The sequence below is a fragment of the Podarcis muralis genome, chromosome 3 (assembly GCF_964188315.1).
Source record: "Podarcis muralis chromosome 3, rPodMur119.hap1.1, whole genome shotgun sequence".
NCBI classification, from domain to species: Eukaryota; Metazoa; Chordata; class Lepidosauria; order Squamata; family Lacertidae; genus Podarcis; species Podarcis muralis.
This window is the reverse complement of record NC_135657.1, coordinates 56130681-56157537: the sequence shown is the minus strand read 5'-3', so window position 1 is coordinate 56157537 and position 26857 is coordinate 56130681. Positions and strand designations below refer to the sequence as shown.

General features: G+C 39.7%; 1 protein-coding gene across 3 annotated transcripts in view; it reads left to right on the top strand.

Moving 5' to 3' along the window:
- The window catches only part of AKAP12 (A-kinase anchoring protein 12), a 59498-nt gene that overhangs the window by 14074 nt on the left and 18567 nt on the right, over positions 1-26857 (top strand). The window contains exon 2 of one of the 3 annotated variants that reach the window (XM_028723663.2): positions 18890-19007. The exons of 1 other annotated variant lie outside the window; for it this stretch is intronic. In XM_028723663.2, coding sequence (XP_028579496.2) covers positions 18890-19007 — 118 coding nt within the window. Of the gene's footprint in view, positions 1-18889; positions 19008-24784; positions 24981-26857 lie in introns of those variants that run through there. One more of the 3 variants, XM_028723666.2, reaches the window with a different exon arrangement.

The window sequence follows — 26857 nt, the reverse complement described above, 5'->3', positions numbered from 1 at the left end:
GTATGTGCATTGAAAGTGCATAGTGTCAGAGAGCCCTGTCTGCTAGCTGCTCAGGCTGTGGGTAGCTCACGGCACTATTCTGAAGGGTTTAAAGTGGGGTGGGGAATTGTGGCGCAGAGCAGAGTGACAACACACATAAATGCTTTTCAGTGTAAAGCATTTTTTAAAAAAGTCTTTTAATTAAAAATCTGCTGGTTAATGGGAGAGGATGGACTTAACGCTGTCTACTTTAAGAACAGGAATGGACCAGACTTTAATGGGTCTGTCCATCCCTAGCTCCAGCCTGCAGGATCAGTAATCAAAAGACTAGTCCACAACATGGAGGGCACCAGATTGGCTACCCCTGACATAGTCTCTCTTCCGTTTGAAATGTGTAAATCAGAAACAGAGGAAATAAAAGAGTTGTTTGTACCTTGTCCGTGAACAGTGGTACCTCGCAAGACGAACGCCTCGCAAGACGGAAAACCCGCTAGACGAAAGGGTTTCCCGTTTTGGAGGCGCTTCGCAAGACGAATTTCCCTGGGCTTGCTTCGCAAGACGACACCCCATAGGGAAATATCCGGGACAGCGGGGAAGCGCAGCGCGTCTTCCCCACTGTCCTCGGACCTCCTCCGAAGCCTGGCGGCGGGGCGGGGACACCTCCTCCCGCCGCCGCCGGGCTTTGGAAGGCTCCTCCGAAGCCGGGCGGTGGGGCGGGAACACCTGCCCCCGCCGCCCGGCTTCGGAACGATGCTCCGAAGCCAGGCGGCGGGGAGGGAACACCTGCCCCCGAAGCCAGGCGGCGGGGAGGGAACACCTTCTGAAGGCGGGCGGGGGGCGAAAGTCTTTGTTCCCCCCTGCCTGCCTTCCTGGGAGAGCGGAGAAACGCAGCGCGTTTCTCCACTGTCCCGGACGGCTTTTGAAGGCAGGCAGGGGGGAGCATAGACTTTCGCCCCCCGCCCGCCTTCAGAAGAGGTCCTGGACCTCTTCTGAAGGCGGGCGGGGGGCGAAAGTCTTTGCTCCCCCCTGCCTGCCTATCCCGGAGGGCTTTTGAAGGCAGGCGGGGGGGGAGCAAAGACTTTCGCCCCCCGCCCGCCTTCAGAAGAGGTCCAGGACCTCTTCTGAAGGCTGGCGGGGGGCAAAAGTCTTTGTCCCCCCTGCCTGCCTTCCCAGGGGCTTTTAAATCGCCCCGTACAGCGGAGAAGTCCTCCGCTGTCCCGGGGTTTTTTAAAATGCTGGGGGTGGGAAGAAAAGCCCTTGCCCCCCCCCCCCAGCCTTCAGAAGAGGTCCGGGGACAGACTGTCCCCGGACCTGGTCTGAAGGCGGTTTCCCTAGGAACGCATTAATTGATTTTCAATGCATTCCTATGGGAAACCGTGCATCGCAAGACGAAAAACTCGCAAGACGAAGAGACTTGCGGAACGAATTAATTTCGTCTTGCGAGGCACCACTGTATATATATTTGTATGTGTCTCTGTGTATGTATGCCTAGGATGTTCATTTGTGTGTAGTGGGAAAGATGGCTCATGAAAACCTGTAGCTAGCCTTGGCAGTTGTCTGGTATATAAGCTGCAGATAATGTATGTCGCTGTGGTGTGATTCAGATATAATGCTGGTTCCCAACAAAATAATGGCTTGCAAATGGGGAGGCAACCACATGGATATTGCACTCTCTCTTTCCTTCTTTGGAGAAATTTATGCGTGGTATCATGGTAAAACAAACTAGATTTCTCTGCACCCTATTTTTCTCTTCATATTTTTTTCTTCTCTGGTTTACAGGGAATCCTGGCTTGTATTAAGTCTATGTAACATAAGTCAATGGTGTGGGAGGTGCTACTGCTTTATATTCTTACTCCTTTTGAGGTCATAAAGTAGCAAAAGCGCCTTGCAATCGTATTGTCTGGGAACTAAAAAATCAATACACTATTCAGTCTAGACATTTGTGGACTAAAGGTTAAGTTTCTTCTACTTAGCTAGAAAGGTTATGCAGACTGCAGGCAATAGGTGCACACCCACCCACCCGCTGAATTGATGCACACTAACATGACACTGAACTTCTAAAAATACTTGTTTTTATAAAATTAAAAATATAAAAGTACATTGAATAAGGTTAACTCTTGAAACTTTATCACTACCATAGCAAAAACAGTGGTTTCTGCTGTGGTTGCTACCCTGCCATTTGTTATTTTAACGCTAGACACAGATGTCCTGGGCTGTCTCATCCCATAAAACATTCTTACTACAGGGAAACCAAGGAATGTGATGCAAGTGTTCTCAGTTCCTAGACCAATAAACAAACTATAGGGTCTTGACTAAGAGGACATCTCTGACTCTGCTCTATCTCTTATCTTGAAAAGGAGGCTTGAATAGCACACCTATGCTGCACGAGGGAAAGGAGATCAGCGCTTTTAGAGCACACCTAGAGCTTCTCCTGTGCCAGCACTTCAACTAGGGGTCAGATACAGTACATTTTTGGGGATCCTGTGAGAGGGAAAACATATATGACAGCAACAGAATATGTATGTCCATTCTTATGATCTGATGCTTTAGTACCAGGTTTAGTACCAGACTCACATGTTTCATCTTCTAAGATTTCAGTTCTTCGACTATGTATTAGCTACAAACACATTGTTCCGTTTCCTCAGTCCTTCACTATTTACATTACCTATTTAATGACTTTTTTAATGACTTGCCACAAGCCTCCATGTAATGCACCGATAAATTCTAGGCAGTAGAAATTCTTTGCATTTTTCACTAGCAAGGAAGGAATGCTTCAGGATTAGATTCTCAACAGGTGACGCAAATGCTCAAATTGTCTTGGAACACAGTACCCCACTGCACCTCTCTAGGTTGAATGGTGTTTGATTTAAGCAGCTTCATTGCTAATAGAAGGCTTAACTACACTGCATCTGGGGTTTTTTGGGGGGGGTGTAGAGTAACTTTTTGTACGTGTCAAATCTATTTAAATATTTTATTTGAGGGGAGTCTAGTCAACAGTGATGGAGTTACTAGTTGCTTCATCTTTTTACTAGTCTTAATAAACAGCAGCAAAATATAAATGTCCAAGATGACTGTAATCTACAGTGTACTTATTGTGAACTGCTTCTCTGTTTATTATGTGCAAATAGCCTGTGCTGATACTCTGTAATACTCCCAAATCATGGTTTATTTCGTCTTTGACTCCTGGTAGTGAACAAGTTGCAAGCCTTTACTGTAGAGCTAAGTTGATCAAGGGCTCATGTGTGATCTTTAGTAATGCAAAATATTCCACCACATGCACCTCACAAATCACTGAAAGTGGGGGTGGGGAGGGAATGCATGGGCAGAAGTTGCTTTTATCACAGGATTTTGGAGAGCGTCTGTAATAGTCCTCAGTCACATCCCACCCACCCACCCTTGCCAAGGGTACACTTTGATTCCCAAGGTTCTATGTCAAATGAAGTCCAGCTTACTTCAGCAGAACTTTTAATGATAGGACCTATTTGTCTTGTTCAGATGATAAAATAACCATTGTTCAAACTTCAGTCCCCAGATGTTGCTGGACTACAACTCCCATTGCCATTGACCACTGACTGAGCTGGCTGGAGGTGATGGGAATTCTAGTCCAGCAACATCTGGAGTCTAATGTTGAGAAATGTGTATTGTGAATGATGTGCAGTGAATATTGGTCTTGTATGCTCCCTTTTCTCCTTTGCATGTGATCTTCCACTTTCACTTTTGACTCAGTTTGGCCCTAATGTGTTATAACTAGAATTTGAAAAAATACAATTCCCTAAATGAGGGGAGAAACTTTCATTCTCTTTGTGTACAAAGGATTGGGTGAGCTCGTGGTTCACTGTGGCTTGTTCATGATGATCTAAGCCATGGTTTAGATTAGGATCTGAACCAAGTCATTAAGGACTGGAGCGCTTTACAGTTAATAACATTTTGGAAATAAACCAGGAGTGGAAAATGAAATTGTATTTTACATTAGTAAAGTTGTTCAGATAAAAAGCTGCGGGAATTTGTATTAATTTGGTGACAATTTGTTAAAAATTATTGAAAAGCAGTAAAAAAAATTGGTAAAAAAAGAAATTATCTATAGGTTAGGAAGCTTACATTGTGGTCCGAGTAATGTGATGATTATTGTGTGTATAGTTAGTTCTTTTTGTTGATGAAGTATAAGATGGGGAAAACTGCAACTGCTGACTATTCAAAAGTTCCATTTGAATAGGTTGCTTCTCTCTCTTCTTTTACATTTTATGTTTCATGCCAGTTGGGATATACACAACTCAAATTCAGTTTACATAATGCTGTGTCTTAAAATGACCCTGCTTAAAGAGACTATACATTAAGATAGTGGGTGTTCAGTAAAATTATACTTAACACTATGTGCCCTATTAAATCAATGGACTTGACTAACTTAAGTATTTATTTCAGTGGGTGTTCAGTAAAATTATACTTAACACTATGTGCCCTATTAAATCAATGGACTTGACTAACTTAAGTATTTATTTCAGTGGGTCTACTCTCAGTATGCAACTCATTGGTTCATTTGAACAGCTCTGTTACCAAGACCTAGCTTTTCAAAAAATGTAGTTACTTTGGCTGAAAATAGTATAGAAGAGAAGGAAGGAGGACAGTTGACAGCAGATCATGGAGTTGGAATTATGGAAGGAGAATTTTATGCTAGCCATTATTCTAACTGCTGGCTGCTGGAAACTTGGGCCTTACCATCATTTCTGGGTACTCACTGATAGCAGTGGTTCAGTTTTAGAAGTATTGTGACATACTATAGTTCTGCCTTTGAGATCATACATCCTTGAGCACCCTTTGTTCCACTATGCTAACTTAATTGTGTCTATACTAGCGAGTGAAAATGTTTTTACCGCCCCCCACATATATCCTTGAAATTGTTTCTCATCCACCTTGTTTTAGTGCTACAAAATTGACTATAATAGAAATATGTTTTTCAAAGCTTTTTGAGTCTTTCTCTCTGGAATGCTTATTGGGAATTCTTTGGAAAATAAAGTAACTCAATGATCCAGGATCGTTTTGATGTCTAACGAGAATACTTTACTGTTAAAGAATGTATTGTATTGCCTTTAGGGATTGAATAACTTGACTGTGATTTGTTCTGACATTTGGCAGTTGTATTATGACCATGGCAGTAGTTGCCTTTCTTTCAAATTTTTCCTTAATTGGAAATGGATACACAAGGGAATATTGTGTCTTCTTCCAGCCTTGAACAGTTATGCACTGTAGTAAAGTTCCCAAGGGAAAAACTGTTAATGTTGGTTTGAAACTCCCACAGCAGTGTTTTCAGGCAGTACATATGACAGATGATTATACAGTGTTGATAGAAATGTGCTGTTTATCCATATTGATCTCAATTGTGAATAAGGCAACTTCAGTATATGTGCATGTTCTAAAGCAAAGTGCTTTGGAAAGTACTTAACTTTTAAAACTGGAATACTTTATTCAGAAATGCTTGCCAAGACTTTACTGAACAAATGATGTCTGTTTTTATCCATGTGTACTGTTGGTACTGAATTCATATGATATGGAACATACTTTTATTTTTTAATATTTATTAAATTTATAGAATACTTCACAGGATAAAGCTGCTGAAGTGGTGTACAGGGCAAAAGGAATAAAAGCAGAAACACAAGCTCTAAACAGTAAAGCCATCCATATAAACTGAAACCAATGAAACCATTCCATCAGTTACAAAACTGGTATTCCATAAATGACTGGATTACACCTAAGGGAAAGCTTTCCTAAACAAAAATGTTTTTATTAGACATCTAAACATCATACTAGGTGGCTGTTTGATTTCAGCTGCTAATTAATTTCAGAGAGCTGGAACGGGAACACTAAAAGCGCGACTTCTGGTACAAACTAAAGGCATCTCTGGGGTACATTCTACTCTCAGCAGTGCCCATCTGAGGAGGGAGCACTTGCTGGGTATGGATATAGTGGGCAGAGCAGTCCCTTAGATATCCTGGTCCCACGTTGTTTAGGACTTTAAAAACAGCAGGGCCTTGAACTGTACCAGGTAGCATATAGGCAGCCAGCGCAACTCCTTCAGCAGAGATGTTATATGGTACTGATGGGAGTACCCCAGTAAATAATCCAGTTGATGTATTCTGCTCCACCTTTAGTTTATGAGTTAAGCCCAAGGGAAGCCCTACATAAAGCGCGTCACAGTAATCCAGTCTTGAGGTTACCAATGCCATGATCACAGTGGCCAAGCTATTTTGGTCCAGGTATGACTGTAGCTATCTTACTAACCAAAGCTGCCTTAAAGCATTCGTAGCCACTGAGACCTTATGTGCTTTAGGTGACAAAGATGGATCCAGGAGCCCCCTCCTCCAATTAATATTCCTGTTTCTTCAGAGGGAGTGGAACCCTATTCAAAACAGGTGACTGACTTATGTACATCCCAAACACAAAAACACTCATTCACTGGGTATATGGATGACACTTTGCTTCATATCCCATAATGACTGCTCCTAGTGGCTTCATAATAGATGTTAAATAGCCTTGAGGACAAAATAGTGCCCTGGAACACCCAATTACATAAATGCCAAAGGGGCCAATGAGCATTCCTCCAGTGCCACTCTTTGGAACTGACCCTGAAGGTGAGACCGGAACCACCATAAAACAGTGTCCCTGGGATCCATCTCACAGAGCTAGTCCAGGACAATACCATGGTTGATGGCATCAAAAGCCATGGAGAGATCAAGCAAAAGAAGCAGTGTTGCACTACCTTTGTCCCTCTCCCAGTAGAGGTCATCCATTGGGGTAGATTGAGTCCTGAAACCAGGTCTCGATAATTCGTTTTGTCCAAGAATGCCGGCAGCAGGTCTGTCTTAAATCATTTTTGAAACTTACTACCATTAAAAAAATTATCCTCTGTTGATGTCTTATTATATGTCAAAAATATTTTACTAAAATTGGACAAGTGGCGGGTTATTTTTTCCTCCCCATGTTAAGTGAAACAGCTCCTAAAACAGAATTGGTCAAAGAAAAGCTGCCTTCATTTTTCAAATATTGAATAATTTATTAATTGGTGGTGATTTTGGACATTAAGGAAATGTATTTGAAGTTTAGGCAATTTTCTTTAAACAATTTGTCATGTTTAATCCCCAACCCCTGTACAGGATACATGTGCTTATTAAAGAGACAGTTGAAACATATTCTTGAGACCTTTCTGTGCAAATGTATATAGAGAAAATATAATGGAAATTTGTTTTTTGAAAGAAATATGACTTTTTAAAGATGAATAGGAAGAACTTACAAAAATTGTATACCCCCAATATAATCAAGCAGTATATAAATGTTATGAAATAGAGAAAAATAAATATATTTCATTCATTCTTTTGAATCTTTTATATGCCACCTTGTAAATATTTGTTTTCTTAAATACATACATTGTTTAAAGACACAGCTAAGTCATGGGTTTACAGAACAGCTGAAAATGCTTTCCTTTGTTGAATGTCCAAATACATCCAAATCAATAAACTGTTCCTTGTCTGTGGTTTTCCTTGTAAGGCTGTTGTCAGTATCCATTTTAGTGGCTTTAGCAGAGGTGAGAATCACAGGGAGCTTGAAGTCAGTTTCCCCTTTGTTTTGTAACTGATGATTAGAATAACACAGATTTAGGACAGGCAAATTATATTTGGAATCTGGTACTGTTATTTACAGTACTTGCAATGAAGCTTTGACCCACACCCTTGCTCTGCAAAGCATTCTCATTTTCTTGTAGACACACAAACATATTTTATAAGGGAACCCCTGCTTTCTGTTTATCTCTCCTCTTTGTATGTGAAGGGTACATGTGGTATTTTTAGCTGACCTTGGAGAAGATGCATAATTAAAAGCCTTCTTAGTAAGCAATTCTGATGTGGCTGAGGCAGTGCAGTGCCATTCTTACTGCATTCGCATTCTCTGTGGTCCATTCTTACAGCTAGTCCCCTCCCCATTTTTTTTAGTGCCAAGGTAAACCTAAAAGAAAATAACAGTTGAACAAAACTGGGAAATGTATCTTTTGTTATATTTAGGTGTTATTTAGGAATATTTATTTGTACCTATTAACCAGCATTCTTGAGGTAGCTTGGAAAATATTTAAAACACAATAAATAGATACTAAGGTAGGACAGAGGTGTATATAGTCCCCACCCACATGGTTTCCCAGTGTTACCCGAGCACAATGAAAACAGCACTGGAATCCACCCATAGTTATATATTCAGATATATCAAGGATTATTCTTATGTGGATACATTCTTTAAAGTTATAATTGGATTTATTCTACAAATTCCCATCCATTCCTAAATTAATTCACACACACACACATTTGCATTTTCAGGTTTACAAACAACAAGAAAGAACACATTTAAAATATAAGCATTGAATCTCCCCTTTGACTTCCCTTCCCCCTTTTGTAGGTCCTTGTGCTGGCATTTTCTCCTGCATCTTCTTTATTACTCCAATTTTATCAAGTCTATAAATAATCCATAATTCAGCTTTTAGCTACAAGTGTTATATCAATCCTACTAATGATTTAATCCTACTAATGATTTTAATTGTTTACAATAGTTTTTTAAGATACAATATATACTTTCCCCATTTCTTATTAAAATATAAATCTTCCTGGTTCCTAGTTATTCCGGTCAGTTTTGTCATTTCAGCATAACCCATCAGTTTTATCTGCCATTCTTCTTTGGTAGGGACTGTCTTTTCTTTCCATCTCTGGGCTAACAAAAGTCCAGGCAGCTTTAGTCGTGGTCACTTGGATTTTCGGCACCTAGAATTCCTAAAAGAAAAGCTTCTGGTTTCTTAGAAAAGGTTATTTTGAACAATTTTTTCAACTCATTATGTATCATCTCCTATAATTCTTTTACTACTTAACATGCTCACTACATGTGATAAAGGGTGCCCTCTTTTTCTTTACATTTCCAGCATGCATTGATCTTGATTTATACATTTTAGCTAATTTACTGGAGGTTAAATACCAACAGCACACCATTTTCATATTGTTTTCTTTCACAGTATCACATGCTGTAAACTTTAAATCCTGGTTCTATAACATCTCCCATGCTGCCCATTCTTAAATTAATTCTTTTGCAGAGTTATTGGTTCCAGGCAATAAATTACTTTGTCTGAACATTAGTAAGACTGTCTGCATGCATCTTGATGAAGAAATGTGGCTTTGAGCTCATGCCTATCCCTTGCCCCCCTTGATGTTGATGTCTGGAGGGATTAGGATGGAATATCAGTGTTTCTCTCCTAGCCTCCATGGAAGTCGCAGCTGTGCCTGCAGATCTCCCAAGGGCCCAATCCTTACATCACTCATCTATGCCAGCTGGGAGCTGCCATAGCACAAATATGAAATAACCCACCTCCACCTTGTATCCTGGCCAACACAACCAGTGGAGTCTAGGGTATGACAGTCTGTCTGCTCCTTCCTGGCCTAACTTGGGATAGCTGTCAGTCATTCTGTTGCTTCCTTTTGCAAAAATGGAGAGATGTCTGAGCATTGCAGATGGACTTCTGGTGGCTTTATTGTGTCAACCAGATGCACAAAAAGAGCTTTTAAGCTCTGCCTTCCATGTGTTTCAACCATGTGCAGTTTCAACCACCTAGCCTTCAACTGCTTAATGTTGAAATCATACATGTTAAATGCAGGAAAGTTGTGAATTATCTGTAGTGCATAATTTCATTCAGGTTGCAGTTTGTCACAGGTAAAAAGTGGGAGAGACAGCAGAATCATAAATAATATGTTTAGCACTAAACACCAATTCTCAAAAACAAGATTAAATATTTTTTCCATATGATAAATTAAGTGATGTTTTACATGTGGTCCAATTACAAGAAGGCCTTTCCTAACTGAGAGACACCCTATCAGGAACATTTTGAATGTCAGAAATGAGAATTTAGCATGTTCAGAATACAGTATACCTACAGTAAAACTTGCATAGTATTAAGAGTTCATATTTGAGAATATAGTTATAAAAATGAATTATTATGATTATGATTCTTTTATTTGTACCTGATTGGGTCACCCCAGCCACTCTGGGCGGCTTCCAACAGATATAAAAACATAATAAAACAATACACATTAATAAAACTTATAATGGATGGACTATTTAATTTTAAAAGCTATTGAAACTATACTTTTATACCACAGAGTGGGTAGAATTCTATTGCCCTGCCTGAATCCCAAAGCTGTCATCTATAAATTTACAAAGAAAAGAGAGCAATATTATATTGCTTGTTTGACATTAGGTTCACCTGGCAAGTGCTATTCTTTACTAGACAGGAAAGGAAATGTAATATGGGATATTTGAAACATTATAAAAATTGAAGGTAAAACAGTGCTACTCAAGTCCAGCTCTGCAGTTCAATTGGAAATGCATTTTACTAAAAGACAAACTGAAACGATAAAAATATGATTCCTAGTAGATGGGTTGCACATGTGTGTGTACTCCTGCTGTTACAGAGGCATTAGTTTGGAAAAAGAAACCAAAACTTGACACCCTCGTTTCCTTGTTCTTCACTAGCTAAACTTGTTAAGAATGTAGAGTGCCAATTTAAAAAAAATAAATGGGAAAGTTATCAATTCTGGCAGACATGAACATGAGGTCAACATATATTTGAACAATGCTAAGAGAAGGGGATTGTATTTTCAGTGCTAAAGCCAGCTTGGATTTGTGCTGTGAACAGGAAGGTTGCAGCAGATATATATATGCCATACTTATTTGTTCCTTTTAAACATAACCCAGGAGTAGAATCAATAGGCAAGAATGAACAACTGAGGAGATCCAGAAAAAAGCAGGGCAAGAAAAAAAAGACAAAGGAGTCAGATTCAGGTGTAAGAAACTAGATGACCTGCATTGTTTCCAGTAACTGGCAGGTTCCAACTGAAGCCTGGTACAGTGGCAACTCTTGTTACAAACACCTCAGGTTACAAACACTTCGGGTTACAGACTCTGGTTACAGACTCTTCGGGTTGAGAACTTTGCCCCAGGATGAGAACAGAAATCGTGCACTGGCGGGGGTGGCAGCAGCGGGAGGCCCCATTAACTAAAGTGGTACCTCAGGTTAAGAACAGTTTCAGGTTAAAAATGGACCTCCAGAACGAATTAAGTTCATAACCAGAGGTATCACTGTATAGCATGGTCTCTCAGACCACCTCCAACACCTACTGCAAGTGCTTGAGTCTGCTGTATGAGCCTTTACCCTTGAGAGGAGTTTTGTTACTTACAAGCAGCTGCTTCCTCAACAGTCACATGATGACATTGGACTCTCAGATGTGCACTCCCATCATCAACCAGCTGCCTGAGCTTGGACTTACTGGCATTTCTGCTCTCAAGGGCTGGATGTGACTCAACATCTAACTCAGCCAGTGGTTCCCATGCTAGAGGTAAGTCAGGAACCTACCCAGAGGGTCCTTCTAGGGTATTCCTTGGAGGTAGACATTTCAGGGCTAATGTTGGAGGCTCTGTCACCTGGGTTGAAAATCATGCGAACCAGGTCTTCAGAGGATTTGTTGGCCAATATTGGGTCAGGGCCTGTCATGATAGTGTGTAACTGCATGCTTGTCCATGTTCAGATGTGGCCAGCCCTGGAGAGTTTGCTCTAAAAACAATGCAACCATCTGAGTCAAAATGTTTAGCTACCCCTGCTTCCTATGTTTCTAATTGTGCAAGTTTCGTATATTTGTGAATTGGCACTAGATGGCATATAGGAAGTGGTCTCTCCTGGTTTATTACCATCAAGAGTTTAGGCTATAGTATAGATGGGATAAGGTGCCCTAGTGTTAATTTGTTTCATTATCTTAATACAGAAATGGAATCTGCATATTGCTGTAGAAATATTCTTGGGATTATAGATTTATTGCATTTTGTGATATGAAACCTTATTTTTAATACCTTTTTCAAATGATTCCTAGCTTCACTTCCTGCTCACTAGTTCTAAAGTAAACTTTCACATAGTTGCCAGACTATGAAAAATGCTTCTTAATGCCACAAAAAATAAAGAGTATTTCGAAACACTTATTTTCTTTTCCCCCACCCCAAGCTTCTTTGTGGGTTAACAGTTCTTCAAAAATATTGACAGATTGAAATCTACACATGTACAACTCTGAAATAATGAGTGTCTTGTCCTCCAGCTACTTTGGAGAAAATCCTGATCCCACCAAAATTAAAAGTTGTACGTATGTGGATTTCACTCTGTTTTCCTTTCTAAAAGAATCCCTAACAAAGAAGAACTATGCTTTTACCAATGTTCCACAATAATTTTAAAACATTAGATGGTACCAGATTTTCCAGTTCTTTGGGATCTATTGAGATCTCTCTCCTTTCTCTTCTCTCTCTCCTCTGATGCTCTCTCATGTCTCTGCCTGTGTGGCTGTTGGTGCAGCAGCCCTGGCTACAAGCTCTGCAGGCAAATAGTGCCTCTGGGGCTGGCCAGTGGGTGCTGGTTACCAGGAGCTGATGTGGGCTCAGAGCAAGTAAGTGGACTCAGCCAGCCAGTCCAGCATTCCTTGCTGCTGGGAATGGACAGACAAGTCCCAAGCCCCTGTGGGACAGTGTGAGGAGGCACCTCAGGATGGGGCAAGGGGGCAGTTCAGACACCAGGGGCAGCGGCGGTGGCTGCCCAGAGGACTCCCAAGGAGAAGGGAATGGAGAGGATGCTGAGGGAACACTCCACAAGGGTACTCAAAAAAAGGTGACAAGCTACCAGCTCTGCAGGCAAGGGGTGACATAACTGGGCTCCTGAGTCCCACAGGGGAGCTGCAGAAAGAATGTAGTTGGTCAAGGGAGCCATGGACCCAAAAAGGTTGAAAATCTCTGCCCTAGGGTCTAGACCAGTGGTTCCAATGTTTACGAGGACCCCCTTTTAATCTCAAGACCCCCACATGCTGATTGTTTTAATTTTAGGTTCTGTTAATTGACCAAATACATAATCAAAATGTATAATGGATACTCCCGCTGCTCCTTTCTTCTTCCCCCAACCTTTTTTTTTTAAAAGCAAGCACCAGCATATGGGGCAAAGGAGATGATTGCCTCTATCTGATAGGCAGCATTTGCCTGAGCATGTGGTGATATCTCCACCAGTCCTCCTTACCCATTTTTTCCCACCCTGCAGCTATCCCCAGCACAGGAGGAAGAAAGTGCTTAGTGCTGGCAGACAGAAGCAACCTGAACATGCACCTAAGCATGCAGGGATAATCCTGCCACACCTTTCTTTCTTCACCAACTTTCTGTTTGAAAGTAAGCTTCAGCACAGGGCTTCACAGACCTCTTGGGATAATTCTTTGGCCCCCAGGTTCGGAACCACTACTCTAGATACTAGTTAGAACCAGATCCAAAACTCAGAATCTGATCCAGAGAGAAATCAGCAAATAGCTAAGAGCAAAATCGTGACACATAAGAAACAAAAGCAAGTAAGAGAAATATCGAACTAAAATCTGTCATGTTCCCTTCAGTCTTCTCTTCGCTTGACTAAATATACTCAGTTCCTCCAACCTTTCCTCCTAGGACCTGCTTTCCGTAATGTTGACCATACTGTATTCATTGTTCTCTTCTGAACGTATTCCAGTTTGTTTATATCTTTCTTCAGATGTGGTGTCCGGAACTGGACATGAATACTCTAGATGTGGTTGGACTAGTGCTTAGTTAAGATTAAAGAAAATATACCAGTTTCACTGAGGTTGCTACATGGGAGAGCAAGCTGGTGGGCCTCTCCCTGTTGCAAGACCAGCTTATTCAGGAAGTAATATGTAGATTTGAGGATCTTAGAATCACTCTTCCAATGCTACTTTGCCTCTCTCACATCCGTGTGTAGGAACCAGATAGAGGCAAAGTAGCATTGGAAGAGTGATTCTAAGAGCATGACCCAATAGTGAAGATTATGTAGAAGTATGTCCCACATTTCTCTTAGGAGGGCTGGAAGAACTAGGCAGCATGGAAGGCGGATGCAATTTCATAAATATTGTTCAGGTTTGTACTTAACTCTCTTGACTTGCCAAACTGATACACGTTGAGGAATCTTTTTGTGTGCTTTAATATAGTTCTAAAAGCACCTCACCTGAAACTTTCATCATCATCATCATCATCATCATCATCATCATCATTATCATTATTTATACCCCACCCATCTGGCTGGGTTTCCCCAGCCACTCTGGGTGGCTCCCAACAGAATACTAAAACAGAAAAAAACCTCAAAACATTAAAAACTTCCCTAAACCGCTACATTCAGATGTCTTCTAAAAGTCAGATAGTTGTTTGTTTCCTTGACATCTGATGCGTCATTTTTATTGCTTAACTGCTTAATTTCATTGCTTTTATTTTATGGCAAATGTTGTTTCACCAGTCTTGGGGGCATCAATTCTATTGCTTTATATCCTACAGAAAAATGGAGACTTCTAGGCAGAGCTGATACTTCAAAACAGTTTACAAGCAAAAGAGTTGGCTGTTCTGGACTGTGAGCCATATTAAGAGCATCCTGTACTCTTTAAAAATATGCTCTGATATATGACAAACTATTTTTTAAATTTTATTTTGTGGTGACTGAAGCTGCCAAAGAAAAATTAAGACAAATTATGGGTCTTTTCCCATGGGGTTAAAACTCTTCCTTGTGTGCTTTATGAGTGCTAGGCATATTAAATGTTACTTTCCCATTGTTTAATTGTGCAAGTTTTGTGGTTGAATCCTAAAAAGATTTGAGCATATAACATCCAACATCAACAGCCTTCTGTGGTAAGTGTGATGATTTTATATTTGCAAGGCATTCACAAAATCATGGGTAAGGAACCTTCTGAGATATGTTAGACTAAAAACACCATCCAATAGGCAGATTTTTGCAGATTACCAGGAATTTGGGCCAACAATTTCAGTGCTTGAAAACAATTATCCCCTCTGTAATGAAAACAGTTGCCTGGGTGATCTCACCAGGGTGGTTCAGTGACTGAGCACTCACAAAAGGTAGAGGATGCTCTCTAACTGGTTTTTGGGCCTGCTGATGTGTATATCTGTTGGCTGTACTTAGCTCCTTGAAATCTTTGTAATCTCCACCGGAATAACTATCAATACCCTTGATAACCATACAGTAATTATATACTGTATCCACTTCTGAACTAAGGGATTTAGAACTATTTGAAATGCTTGTTAATTTAAATAAGAAAGAAAATCAATAACTATTACTGTTTTCATTAACATTGAAGGTTTGTCCACGTAGAACTACAATTACCTTGTTTATCAAACTTACTAGCCACTTTTTAAGCAAACATAAATCAAAGTGACTTACAAGAGGAATCTGAATAGAGACCAATCATCCACATGACTCCTGAACATTTTACTGATGCTGTTGCTCCTAAGAAAGGCAAGGGGAGCTGGATTGTGTCTGTCATATTATTATTGTTATATTTATTTATATCCCACCTTTTTCCTGGACTGGGATTCAAGGTGGCTTACACAAATAAAAACAATACAGAGTTCAAAAAGTCAAAAAGATATAAAAGATAATCATTGATTAAACTGTAATAAAATTTAAACAATATATAAAAACCCAGTAAATAATACCCCCAAACAGTGGATTGGTGTGGTTGCCCTTTTTCTCACTTGAACTATGCACTTGCGCCTGGGTAGCTAATAGGGAGATATATTATTCAGGTTGCTCTTTTGGTTCACTATTAAACTAGGACAGTTATTTGGTGTAGATTTAGAATTGGGACTGGCCAGCCACCACTGCCAGAGCTTTGAGAGAGCAGGGGGTATTCAACCCTTTCCCCTCTTGCTCCCCTCCTCTTCTTCCTCTTCCCTATCTTATGCCTGCTGCAGCAAGCAAAACTGGCAAGAATGTGAGGAAATGTGTGATTTTGTTTAGATTGGGCTCATTTGATCTTGAAGCAGTTCTGTTTTTTTCTTATCAGTAAAATCTTTATAGTGACCGTATGGAGGCTAACTACTTGCTTGCAATGGATTGATTTTTATGGGAAATGGTTGGATTTGATTAGTGTTAGATTTTTTTTGGCTCATGCGGAAAGGCTCTCTCTCCTGTTAGTTTTTTGTTGCTTTTAAAAATAATGTGTGAGTTTGAAGACTCTCGCCGTTATTTTGCTCTTTCCATTGCTGGTGAACTGCTTTCAGTCTATAACCTAGGGTGATATAATCAATACTGAAATGGTTACTACAGTGTCACTTAAGGATTTTCAAATCTTACAGGGTATGGTGCAGCTGAGTAATCTATCAACACAGACATTTTAACAGTGTGGAAAAATATTTCAGTATGCCATTTAGTTTAATCAGTTGTTCAGACAGCTGGATCTGGCTTATTTTAGGAATCTGTAGTAGAACTGATGTAGAAGGATTAAGACAAGGAGGCAAAATTAGCACTAATGCATTTGGGCCTGGTATGTGGAATCCTTGGAATGATCCTGGGTCTGGCATGAGGAATGTTGGGAATGATGGTCATTAGAAGTGGAGGAAGACATAGCTATATCTGCCGGATTCTCTGAGAATAATGGGCAAAGTTTGCTACATTCATCAGCATGCTAATACTGAGTTTCTGAATGCTATATTTGAGGAGATAGTAAGTTGAGGGGAACAAAGGCGGAATGGAAAGTCAGCAGACATTAGTTTCCCTTCCATTCTTAGAAGGATGCAACCCATTTGAATACAATTCATTGTTTGTGTGTTTTAAAGCCAATTGTTTCATCAGTTTTCCCTTTAGAAAATAATAGGGTGGAATCCACTTGGTGCAAGGTGGAAGATGGCTTTAGGGCCTGCAGGCAGAATAGGCAAAAATCCTCTCATCTTCTGTTAACAGATGCCTTCACCTCATTGAAAGCTCTTCTGTGAGCCCAAGAGCATCAGCTGGGTTCCACCCATAGTTTTTATGTATTGTATGAATATGGAAGGAATAACCCTGGACCTCTGGGCATTTCCAAACTGTTGTTCTTTTGTGGATTAGATTCAGTTGCATACCGGCAAACTCAGGTAGTACAATTAAAATATATTTGGCAAAAAGAGGGAAAAAAAGAATCAGACTTTTTCCAGTAAAGAAAGTGACAGGAAAACACTTTGGAGAATGTGGGATAAGTACTTGCATGATGCAGCCTTGTATACCCTCACTGCAAACAAATCAGAACCGGTGCTTAGTAAGCAGCTGACATCATGTAACCCCCCCCCCCCCCGCATCATGTAACCTGGGATGAATTTTCAAGAAACACGTCATCTGATAGCAACCTCAAAGCTTTCAGCCATTCTCACCAAAGTCGGTCCCTGTTTTTACTTTATTTTCCTGTTAAAACGAGTATCCCTATTTTGCCTTTGGGGGATATATCTCATTAGTGTGTGCACATGTACTAGAATTCTTCTCATTCCAGTCCTTGGTCAAGTTTCTAGAAGTTGCATTTTGACTCTAGTGCACATGCATCTAAATGCCAGTGCACTGCTTCCCATAACTGCCTGTCTAGATAGCTGCAAAAAACCAGTGTTGAACAGACTATTGCAGTGTAAACAAACATCAAGCAAAGAACCTTAAGCAATGTGTTCTTTGTATTGGGAGGATGAAAATTTCAGACAGTGATCCTTGGTGTGAAAATAAGTTACCCAAGTACACAAATGTTAAAGAGTACATAGAGGTCAAGTGAGCAGTAAATGAATTGCTGGCTCATGCAGCATGCATTTTTAATGATGTTATGCAAATCCGTGTTTCCCCCATGAAGCTAAGTGAGCGACTTTGGATAAGCCTTTGGTTTTGTGAGGATTAAATATAGTATGACCTCTCCTTAACAAAGGTAGCAGAAAATGTCAATAAATGAATAAATAATATCAAACTGTCACAGTGCTATTTCCTGTATTCCTCATTTGCGTGTTCTTAGCTAAGTTTTTGTGCTTCTCAGCCATGTTCCAAAACAATTGCTTTGAATCTGACTGAGTTGAGTCATTCCAAATGGAATTGAGAACACTGCTTTAATATAGTTGACATAATTGGATTAAATTGCAGAACAGATCTTTCTGAGAAATGAGGCAGTTAATGTGAGTGCAAAGTAAAATAAGTAGTTCTGAGGTGCTAATGCAGTGGGACAGATTGAATTGACCCACAAAGTTAGTGCTGTGGGAGAATGTACCTTTCCAAAAGAGTCTGTGCATCATTAATGCAAAAATATTTTGAGAGGTAAATATGCTGTCATAACTTTTACTTTGTGATTTTTTTTTCCACAGTAAGAAGATAAACAATATATTCTGACAGTTTTTAAATTTTTGCATATAGCTGGCTTGCCTGTGGTTACAGTTGTATCATTGTAGAGGCGTCATAGATAATGACTTATTGTGTACTCTTGTTTATTTTACCTGGTGCTTTCTTTGAGGAATAGCCTAAACTTTTAAATAAATTCTTGATTTGTAGATCAAGGATCTGTCTTTTTACTTGTATCATGTAATTCTTCGTATGGCAGTATAGAAGTCAGAGAGACACAAGGAATGTTTATGACATCCATCCCACCATTATCTAAAGCTATCAAGGCCCATATTTGGCCTGAATACCAATAAGGTAAAGAGTATAAATACTAACTGCACATAGTACTTCCCACAAATTTCATCCTGAGAGTTGACCCCTGATGTTTTATTTTGAGCAAGTTGATCTGTGCTTGATTCTGCTATCCTGTATTTCATACTTTTTAAAGATTTTAGAGGTGTCTAGCGTTACACTTTTGTTAAAAAAAGCAGTTTATGCTGAAATGTGGGTTGACAATATTTTAATACAGCCTGTAGCACATAATGTATTTTATAAATGATAAAGCACGTTAATCTCTGAAGAAAAAAAGTAAATATGATTCCCCCCCCCCCCAGCACAAGTCTTGACTTACAAAAGTTGTTGCTCTCTTTCTTCCTCCAATCTCTCCCTTGGCCTGTGCAGCTTTTACAGAAGAATGGACAGATATCCATTATTAATGGAATTACAGAAGAACAAGTGGAGCTCAGCCTTAAGCCAGAAGAGCTGAAAAAGGAGCAGGGAGAAGCAGTTATAACAGATGGTAAGTAGATGCCTATAATGACATGGAATATTACCCAGGACTGTGGGACACACAAAAGGAAATTGGTACCTTGAGCCCTTTACTGTAGTACAAAACATCACTTTATTAATTTAACACTTTGATCCCAGGTTCCTTAATTGGGGATGCCCTCCCCCAAACATTGCCAGCTTTGATAGTAATGACCACCTGTTGGAGAAGAGCAGGTGCCTGGATAGAGCGGCCCTCACCGCCTGGTCCAATCATAATCGGTAATGTTACAGATTCTTTGTAATAGTAAAGGTTCAATCTAGCTCCACTGCAGGTACTGTACCAACATGCATAGGTTGCCTGTATTGTCCAATATGACTCTGTTTTTCCTGCCTTCACCTAAGTGCTTACATGTGTAGGCTATATAAGGAGCCCTTGCAGTGAAAGGGAAGCACATGTGCTCCTCCCATATCCTCATCCAACCTTATTTCTCTGTACCTTGTTAGTTACTTGTGTTTTGGAGCATATACAAGTAGTAGAGCACATGTGCAGAAGTCAAGTTGGGGGCACAATATCCATGCATGGACCTTTCATTTCTTGCAACAGCCCCTGTGTGCAAACCCTTAGAAGAAATGGGGTTTCTGAACCCAGTGGGCATCTTGTGTGTGGTGTTGTATCCAAGGTGAACTGGGTTAGGCCCAGTGTTTTTGAAATAGTCTGTGTTTTCATTCTTCACTCACTCTCTAGAGAGGCCCCGAACAAACTGTTTGTGTTGCAAAGAAAACATGCAGCAAGTTCATCCTGTTGTTAGAAAGTCCAAATAACTTTCTCAATCATTGTGTAAATGTTTCGGTGTTTTTATGTTGATTTAATATACCCAAATTGCTTGCTGAATTTGGAGATACCTCTGAATGTTAGAAACTTTTTCTGCCTGAGCACACCTGCTCCTGCTGCTGAGCCACAGCCTCGTGCATGCCTACTGTATTTCTTATCTTGTCCATTAATAGAATCACACTTTTAAAAGGCATATGTCTGCAGTCCTCATAGCTCAGAAATGAAGTTTTATTTATTTTCATTATAGATGGTAGTACAAAATCTCACCAAATTTGTTTCAGCCTCTGTTCTTTATGCCAACCATGTTTGCAACCCATATTATTTATAGTTTTTCCCATCAGTGCAGTGCCATAACCTGACAATCTTCAGGGTGAAACTTGACATGCTGATTTTGACTGACCAGTGCAGATTTTTAGTTGTTCTAGTGTATTTGACTGATACTAGTACTGATACAAGTTTTCAAAAAGTCTTTTTCAAAAAGTCACATGAGGATTTAAATAAGTAGTACTAACAGTAGCTTTTGTTTTAATTTATCTGTTTGCTATAAAGGGAACAGTATATATGGTTACTGTTGATGTTATAAAGAGCTTTTCATCTTCTCCATTGTATTTGTTTTTTCAGAAACCCTTTGATATAGAGGCATAACTTCAAAAACTTTCATATGCACATTCCCTGCAGTTAAAGCTTATTCAGTTTTGGGCTCATAGGAAATGCTCTGTTACTCCTTCTTTCTATATACAAAAGCTGCTGTTAAGACAACGTATTCACTTTTTATATGTTTGATAATGATTTTGTGTAGGCAAAGCTCTCTTAATTCCAAGTGTGAGTCAGGAAGGGGAAATGTACTGGGTAGCCTTATCCACAGTCCAATTAAGCTGATGTTCTTAAAACCAGCTTTGTCCTACTGATTAAGACAGCTTTTTAAACAGTTTGATTGGAGAATGTCAGGGATGACGCAGTGTTTATAGTAGAAGTCTGTTATAGTCTGTTTCATGGCCTATTTGAGAGAGAGAGAGGGATAATGGTGGCAATTAGGATTTTTTTTTTATTTCATGCAAATTATATACCTTTTGATATTTAAAACATTAAAAACCTAAAACTTAAACAGATTAAAACACATCAGTGTTCTAGATACCTAAATGCATTTGTCTAAACACAATTGATTTTAGCAGGCAGCAAGAAGAGTACAGTCATACCTTGGAAGTTGAACGGAATCCGTTCCGGAAGTCTGTTCAACTTCCAAAGCGTTCAAAAACCAAAGCACGACTTCTGATTGGCTACAGGAAGCTCCTGCAGCCAATCAGAAGCCCCGTCGGACGTTTGGCTTCCAAAAGAACACTCGAAAACCGGAACAGTCACTTCCGGGTTTTGATTGTTTGGAAGCCAAACCCTTCGAGAACTAGGCTGTTCCAAAACCAAGGTATGACTGTCCAGCTATATCAATTGGCAGGGAATTCCAAAGTATATGCACTGCCACATTAAAAAATTAATTTCTTACAAATGTGGAACAGATATTATGTGGCACCTGTAAAAGTGGCAGTTCCGCAGATCAAAGCAATTGAGTGGGCATATATGGGATGAAGTGATCTCACAGGTAAACTGATCCTGAGTTAAGGGTTTTATATAGCAATAGTAAACACCAACCTGGCCCAATAGGCATCCTAGACCTTTTAAGCTTAGGAATTTAGAGTACCGTAGACCAGAAGGAATGTTTGGTACCAGGAACTTATCAGGTAAGGATTTTAATACCAAAACAAATAAAAGTTGGAGACTCACTAATGTTGGTCTTCAGAACAATAGCATAACTTGCAGTTTTGGGAGCAAAAAACAAGTGCTGAAATATGTGTAAGAGTGTTGAGAATTGAGTATGGACATCAAATCTCTGTGCATCTGTCAAGCTTGCTGGGTAGCCTTCAACAACAGCATCTTCCTTTGTAAATATGATCGGGGTATAAATGAGGTGAAGACCGTAAAGGGTAGTACACCAAAAAGTCTGTAAGACTTAAAACTCTTAACAAATCAATATTGTGGATTCAAAAATAATACAGTCTCTTTGATTTAGAGGTGACTGGTTTGTGATGGTGTATGGGGCTGGGCATTTCATTGGAAGGAAAATGTTCACAAGGTAATAGGAGTAGCTGAACTCTTTCTTAAACAAAGCAGGTAAATTCTTCTGCATTCCAGACTAGCTGAATCACTGAAATACAAGAGAGGGCTTACCAATGAGTCAAGGGGCCACTTCTCACATTACTTTTTCCTACAGAAGAACTGGACCCGTTGGTGTGGAAAGTGCAGAAAATGCGTGCCTGCTTTATCTTGAGATTAGCTAGACATATTTCTATTTTACCACTGAGACACATCTGGTTTCGATCAAACATTTGCTTGTCAGATGCTAGTCCTAGCAGAAAATAGGAAGTATTTTTTTGGACATTCTCATATTACAGCCCACATGTTTCTTTTTTGCTCTTTCTGACATACCTTTGACTTCTGGAGGGTCTTGATGAGAATCAGAAATGTCCCTAGTTTACAATCATGGTTTTCAGGGCAAGTGCAAACCATAGTTTCCCAGTTCAGCTATAATGTTAAATTGGTTTGCTGTAAACTAAGACATAATTCATTAAGCAGAGCACAGTGGAGAGAGGACTACACAAGCATAATGCTTGCTTCCTTAGTGCATAAGTGCTTAAGAGGAGACCAAAAGATCAAGCTAAAGGCCTATGTAGTACAGCACTCCATGTCTTCACAGTGGACAACCAGATGCCCACAGGAAGTCTGCAAGCAAAACCTGAGTACAACAGCTTCCCCCCCCCCTCCTGTGATTCTCATCAATGAGTATTCAGTGGCATACTGTCTCCAACCATAGAAAATATAGGGAGAAAGGTAGAAGACATGGAGGTAGAAGGTAGAAAATATAGCCAACATAGCTAGTAGTCATCGATAGCCTTATCTTCCATTAAGTTATCTAATTTTTAAAAAAAGTTATCCAAGTCCGTGGCCATCACTACCACTTGCGAGTTAATTCCATAGTTTTAACTATGTGCTTTGTGAATAACTACTGTACTTTCCTTTGTCTGTCCTGAGACTTCCAGCCTTCAGCTTCATTGGGAAAGGCTCTCTCCAAAAGTAGCTTTAAATAGTCAGTGACCACTTGAAGGCTTGCTTTTTTTGGAGGAGAGTGTCATGGAGAGAGCATAGCTGACTGGCAACCTGAATTTGAGCAATCCATGCTGCAATCCATGCGGGAGGTTGCGGGAGGTAGTGGAGGACAGAGGTGCCTGGCGTGCTCTGGTCCATGGGGTCACGAAGAGTCGGACACGACTAAACGACTAAACAACAACAACATGCTGCAATATTTTGTTGCAGCTTGTTAATTGTAGTTTTAAATGCGATACATTCACCATGGGAAAAATAGTCATGACATATGCTGTTGCATCGTTGCCTTTGCCAGTCTTGGGTTTGTGTTTTGTTTTTGCTAAGGTTAGGGCACAAGCATGTCAATGGTTTTCAAATTATTCATTGGAATTCTGGGTTAGAAGTTATTGGGATTGTTCAGTGAGAAGAATAGTAATGCTAGATAGTGTCTGAAGGACAACTCATTCGTCATTACTCACCTTCCTCTACAGTGCACACTCTGGGCCAAATGAAATGTAAAACTAAATGTGTGAGTGTTCCTTTTTCTCTCCCTTTTTAAATAACAGCCTCTGGAGATAGGTGGGATTGGGATCAAGGTGCAAAGGAAGGAGGTTTCAGCCTTTCCCTTCCATTATGGATCCATGTGAGAGAAGCTTTCTTCCTGGGTTTAGTCATCAGGACTATGACTGTGATAGGAATGGCATGGTGAATCCCCTCCGTGCTGATATGATCCTGATATCCCTAAGCCATTTAGGAAAAAACTAGACATGTTAAATGTATTCACACATTTAACATAATGTTCACACATAATGCTGAACCAAACCATGGTTTATTGTATCCACAGCTATGGATTAAGCAAAATGTTAGACATGTAATTTGGTTGTCTGCAATCTGACAAATTTCATGCATTTGAACGTTAATGAAAACGTTCCACACTATTTGTATTTCATTGCAATTTGATCCCACTGTGTTCAAATCCCCCCCCCCATCCTGCACCCCAAATATGTATACATAATTGCCAATTGAATATAATGTTTCTTGCATCTGATGCAGTGGTTTCCAGCCTATGACATACTATGCCATAATTGCCATAATAATTGCTTTAGCATTTGAGGTGTTACAAAGTTGCAAGGTTCTTCACTGAACTTTCAACCATGGCATTGAACTGTATACAGTGGTGCCTCGCAAGACGAAAAGAATCCGTTCCGCGATTCTCTTCGTCTAGCGGTTTTTTCGTCTTGCGAAGCAACCCTATTAGCGGCTAAGCGGATTAGCGCTATTAGCGGTTTAGCGGCTTAGCGGCTATTAAAGGATTAGCGGCTAAGCTGCTAAAAGGCTATTAGCGGCTTAGAAAAAGGGGGGGAAAGCGGAAAAAACAACGCAAGACTAGCAAGACGTTTCGTCTTGCGAAGCAAGCCCATAGGGAAAATCGTCTTGCGAAGCAACTCAGAAACGGAAAACCCTTTCGTCTAGCGGGATTCCGTCTTGCGAGGCATTCGTCTTGCGGGGCACCACTGTATATGAGATTAAAGTTCCTAGAGGAAAGAGTCTGGTTGTTGGAATATTCTTATTTTTGTATATAGAAACTGATTCTGGAAATTTTTCTCCTTTCATTTAGTAGGCATGTAGTAAATATGAGAGAGAGGTATGTTACACACCCTCCTTAATCTAAAGGACTTCCAGTGATCTGCATAAAGCCCTTTGTAACAATAGGGGATGTGGTTTGGTCAGAGGGTGGAGATCTCATTGTTAAATTTAGGAATATAACCTGCCCACTCAATGAGCAGCTAAGGAGGGGATGGGCCACAGAGAGCTGTCTGTCAAGGACCAGTCTGCTGAAACACAACTTCAGTCTGCCTTTTTCATTAGACACTGAAGGACTGAAACGTGTTTCTGTTAGCTCTGCTTCCCTCCTACCCCCCTCCCTCTGATTGCACTGTGACTTGGAGAAATAAAAATAACAGAGTGTCTTGCTTTGAGGAGAGGAAAATCCAGGTTGCCAAAGGGTAGAGAAAATGCTGGGAACTATCACTCTAACAGGTATGAAATGTTTACATTTTGAATTGTTTTGATGGTTCTGTTGTCTAATTGTGATGTTGATTCTATGCAGCAGCACTTTTGTCCAGGACTCAAGTATGTGACACACATATTGGAGCAGTTCTTTATTAAGCATAGTCTTTACATGTCTACCTGGAAGTAAATCCCATTGAGTTCAGTGGTGCTTATTTCCGGATAAGTGGGAAAAGTATTGCAGCTATAATAACTTTTAAAACTTATAATTTATGTTTAAATAGGAGTGGGGAAGTGTTTTTGGATTAAAATCCTAAAGCTGCAGCTCTATGCACACTTACCTAGAAAGCCTGTTGCAATTACATTTACTTCTGCGTAAATATGGTTGAACTCAAGCATCTTTATGTGGTTGAGTTAGGTCAATTTCCCTACATGTTTACGCTTTAAATTAGGAAGTTTAATTTATAGAACAATGTATTTCAAATGCAACAGTATTTCTTAGATTACAAAGTACTTTAGGATTAGTGATTTTATATTGGCAGGGGTACTTTATATTCTCTGGTATCTTTTCTACTCACAGAAGCTTGCATGTTTTTGATCTTTCAAATGCCAGAGAATTCTGTACTTAGAAGTTTTTAAAAAAGTTTCATTTCTCCCCACCCCCCATTTACTCTTTAGTCATGTCATTTAATTACCATATTATTTCACTTAATTTACACTGAGTTTTCTCTCAGCCATTTGATCCTAGGTTTCATATTTTTTTGCAACCTCCCATGTCTTAAAAGTAAACTTCCTTTTCCTTAATTTCCATTATCCTTGACCCTAGGCACAACCTTTCTACATAAATAATGGAGCAAACATCTGTTTTAACTTCTGAAGTTCAAGTGATCACTGCTCACTTCATCTTATTCATTAAAAAGTGGACTATGTATCTGCCCATAAACACAAAATCATTAAATTGGAGTGAATTAATTAGTGTGCTTGGAGGGAAGCTATAACTCCCTCTGCCCCCAAACTCCTTTACAACTTAATTTTGGAAACAAAGACCTTTGGAAACTCATCAGTATATTGCTGAATGGTTGGGAACAGTTGCTGAAAAACAATACTTAGAAGCGCCAGGGTTTAGACACTTCATTTTATCTTTCCTGCTGAGATGCTTGTTGAAACATTCCATTGTTTATAGAAAAAAAGAACAGTGATGGTGGACAGTATAGTATATTTATTGCAATATAGGCAATAAATATTTTCATCTTATGCAAATGTTTTACTGCATCTCTGTGAGATTTCCCCTCAGTTTTGCCTATTAGTCATTTTTGTTTGATCTTTTCTCATAAACATTAAATAGTACTAGCACCAACAAACAGAACTATGATTTTTTTCTTTTCTTTTACAATATCAGTGCTGTGGGATATATATGCATCCTATGTGGACAACCGAAAGAGACCAATTCTGTTTTGACTTTACTGTAACTCGTTCAGAATGCTAATGTGTTTATTATCATTCTGATAGTAAATTGGGACATCTTAAAACTCCATATGTCATATACAGTTATATGCCAAAATGGCTTCTCTTACAGTTGTAAAGTGCTGGTTGAACTGACACCACCACAGAGGTCAGTTCATTTGTTTAATGTAGGTAAAATACATTTTAAAGTTTGCCCTGCATAAGCCTTTTCTAATCTCAATGTAACTGTATCCAGCAATTGAATTCCTATAACAAAAAGCCAGCTTATACTTGGAGTGAAGAAGTATGGCAGTTCAAATTCATTCTTAAATTGTTCAGTTGGACCAGCTGTTGTTAGACTCATGACAGTGAGCAATTTTCTTTCCACATTAAATATGTTGTAACACTAGGTACAAAATAGAGCTGTGAATTTTTTAACAGCAGTTGGTTTAAAGCAAATATTT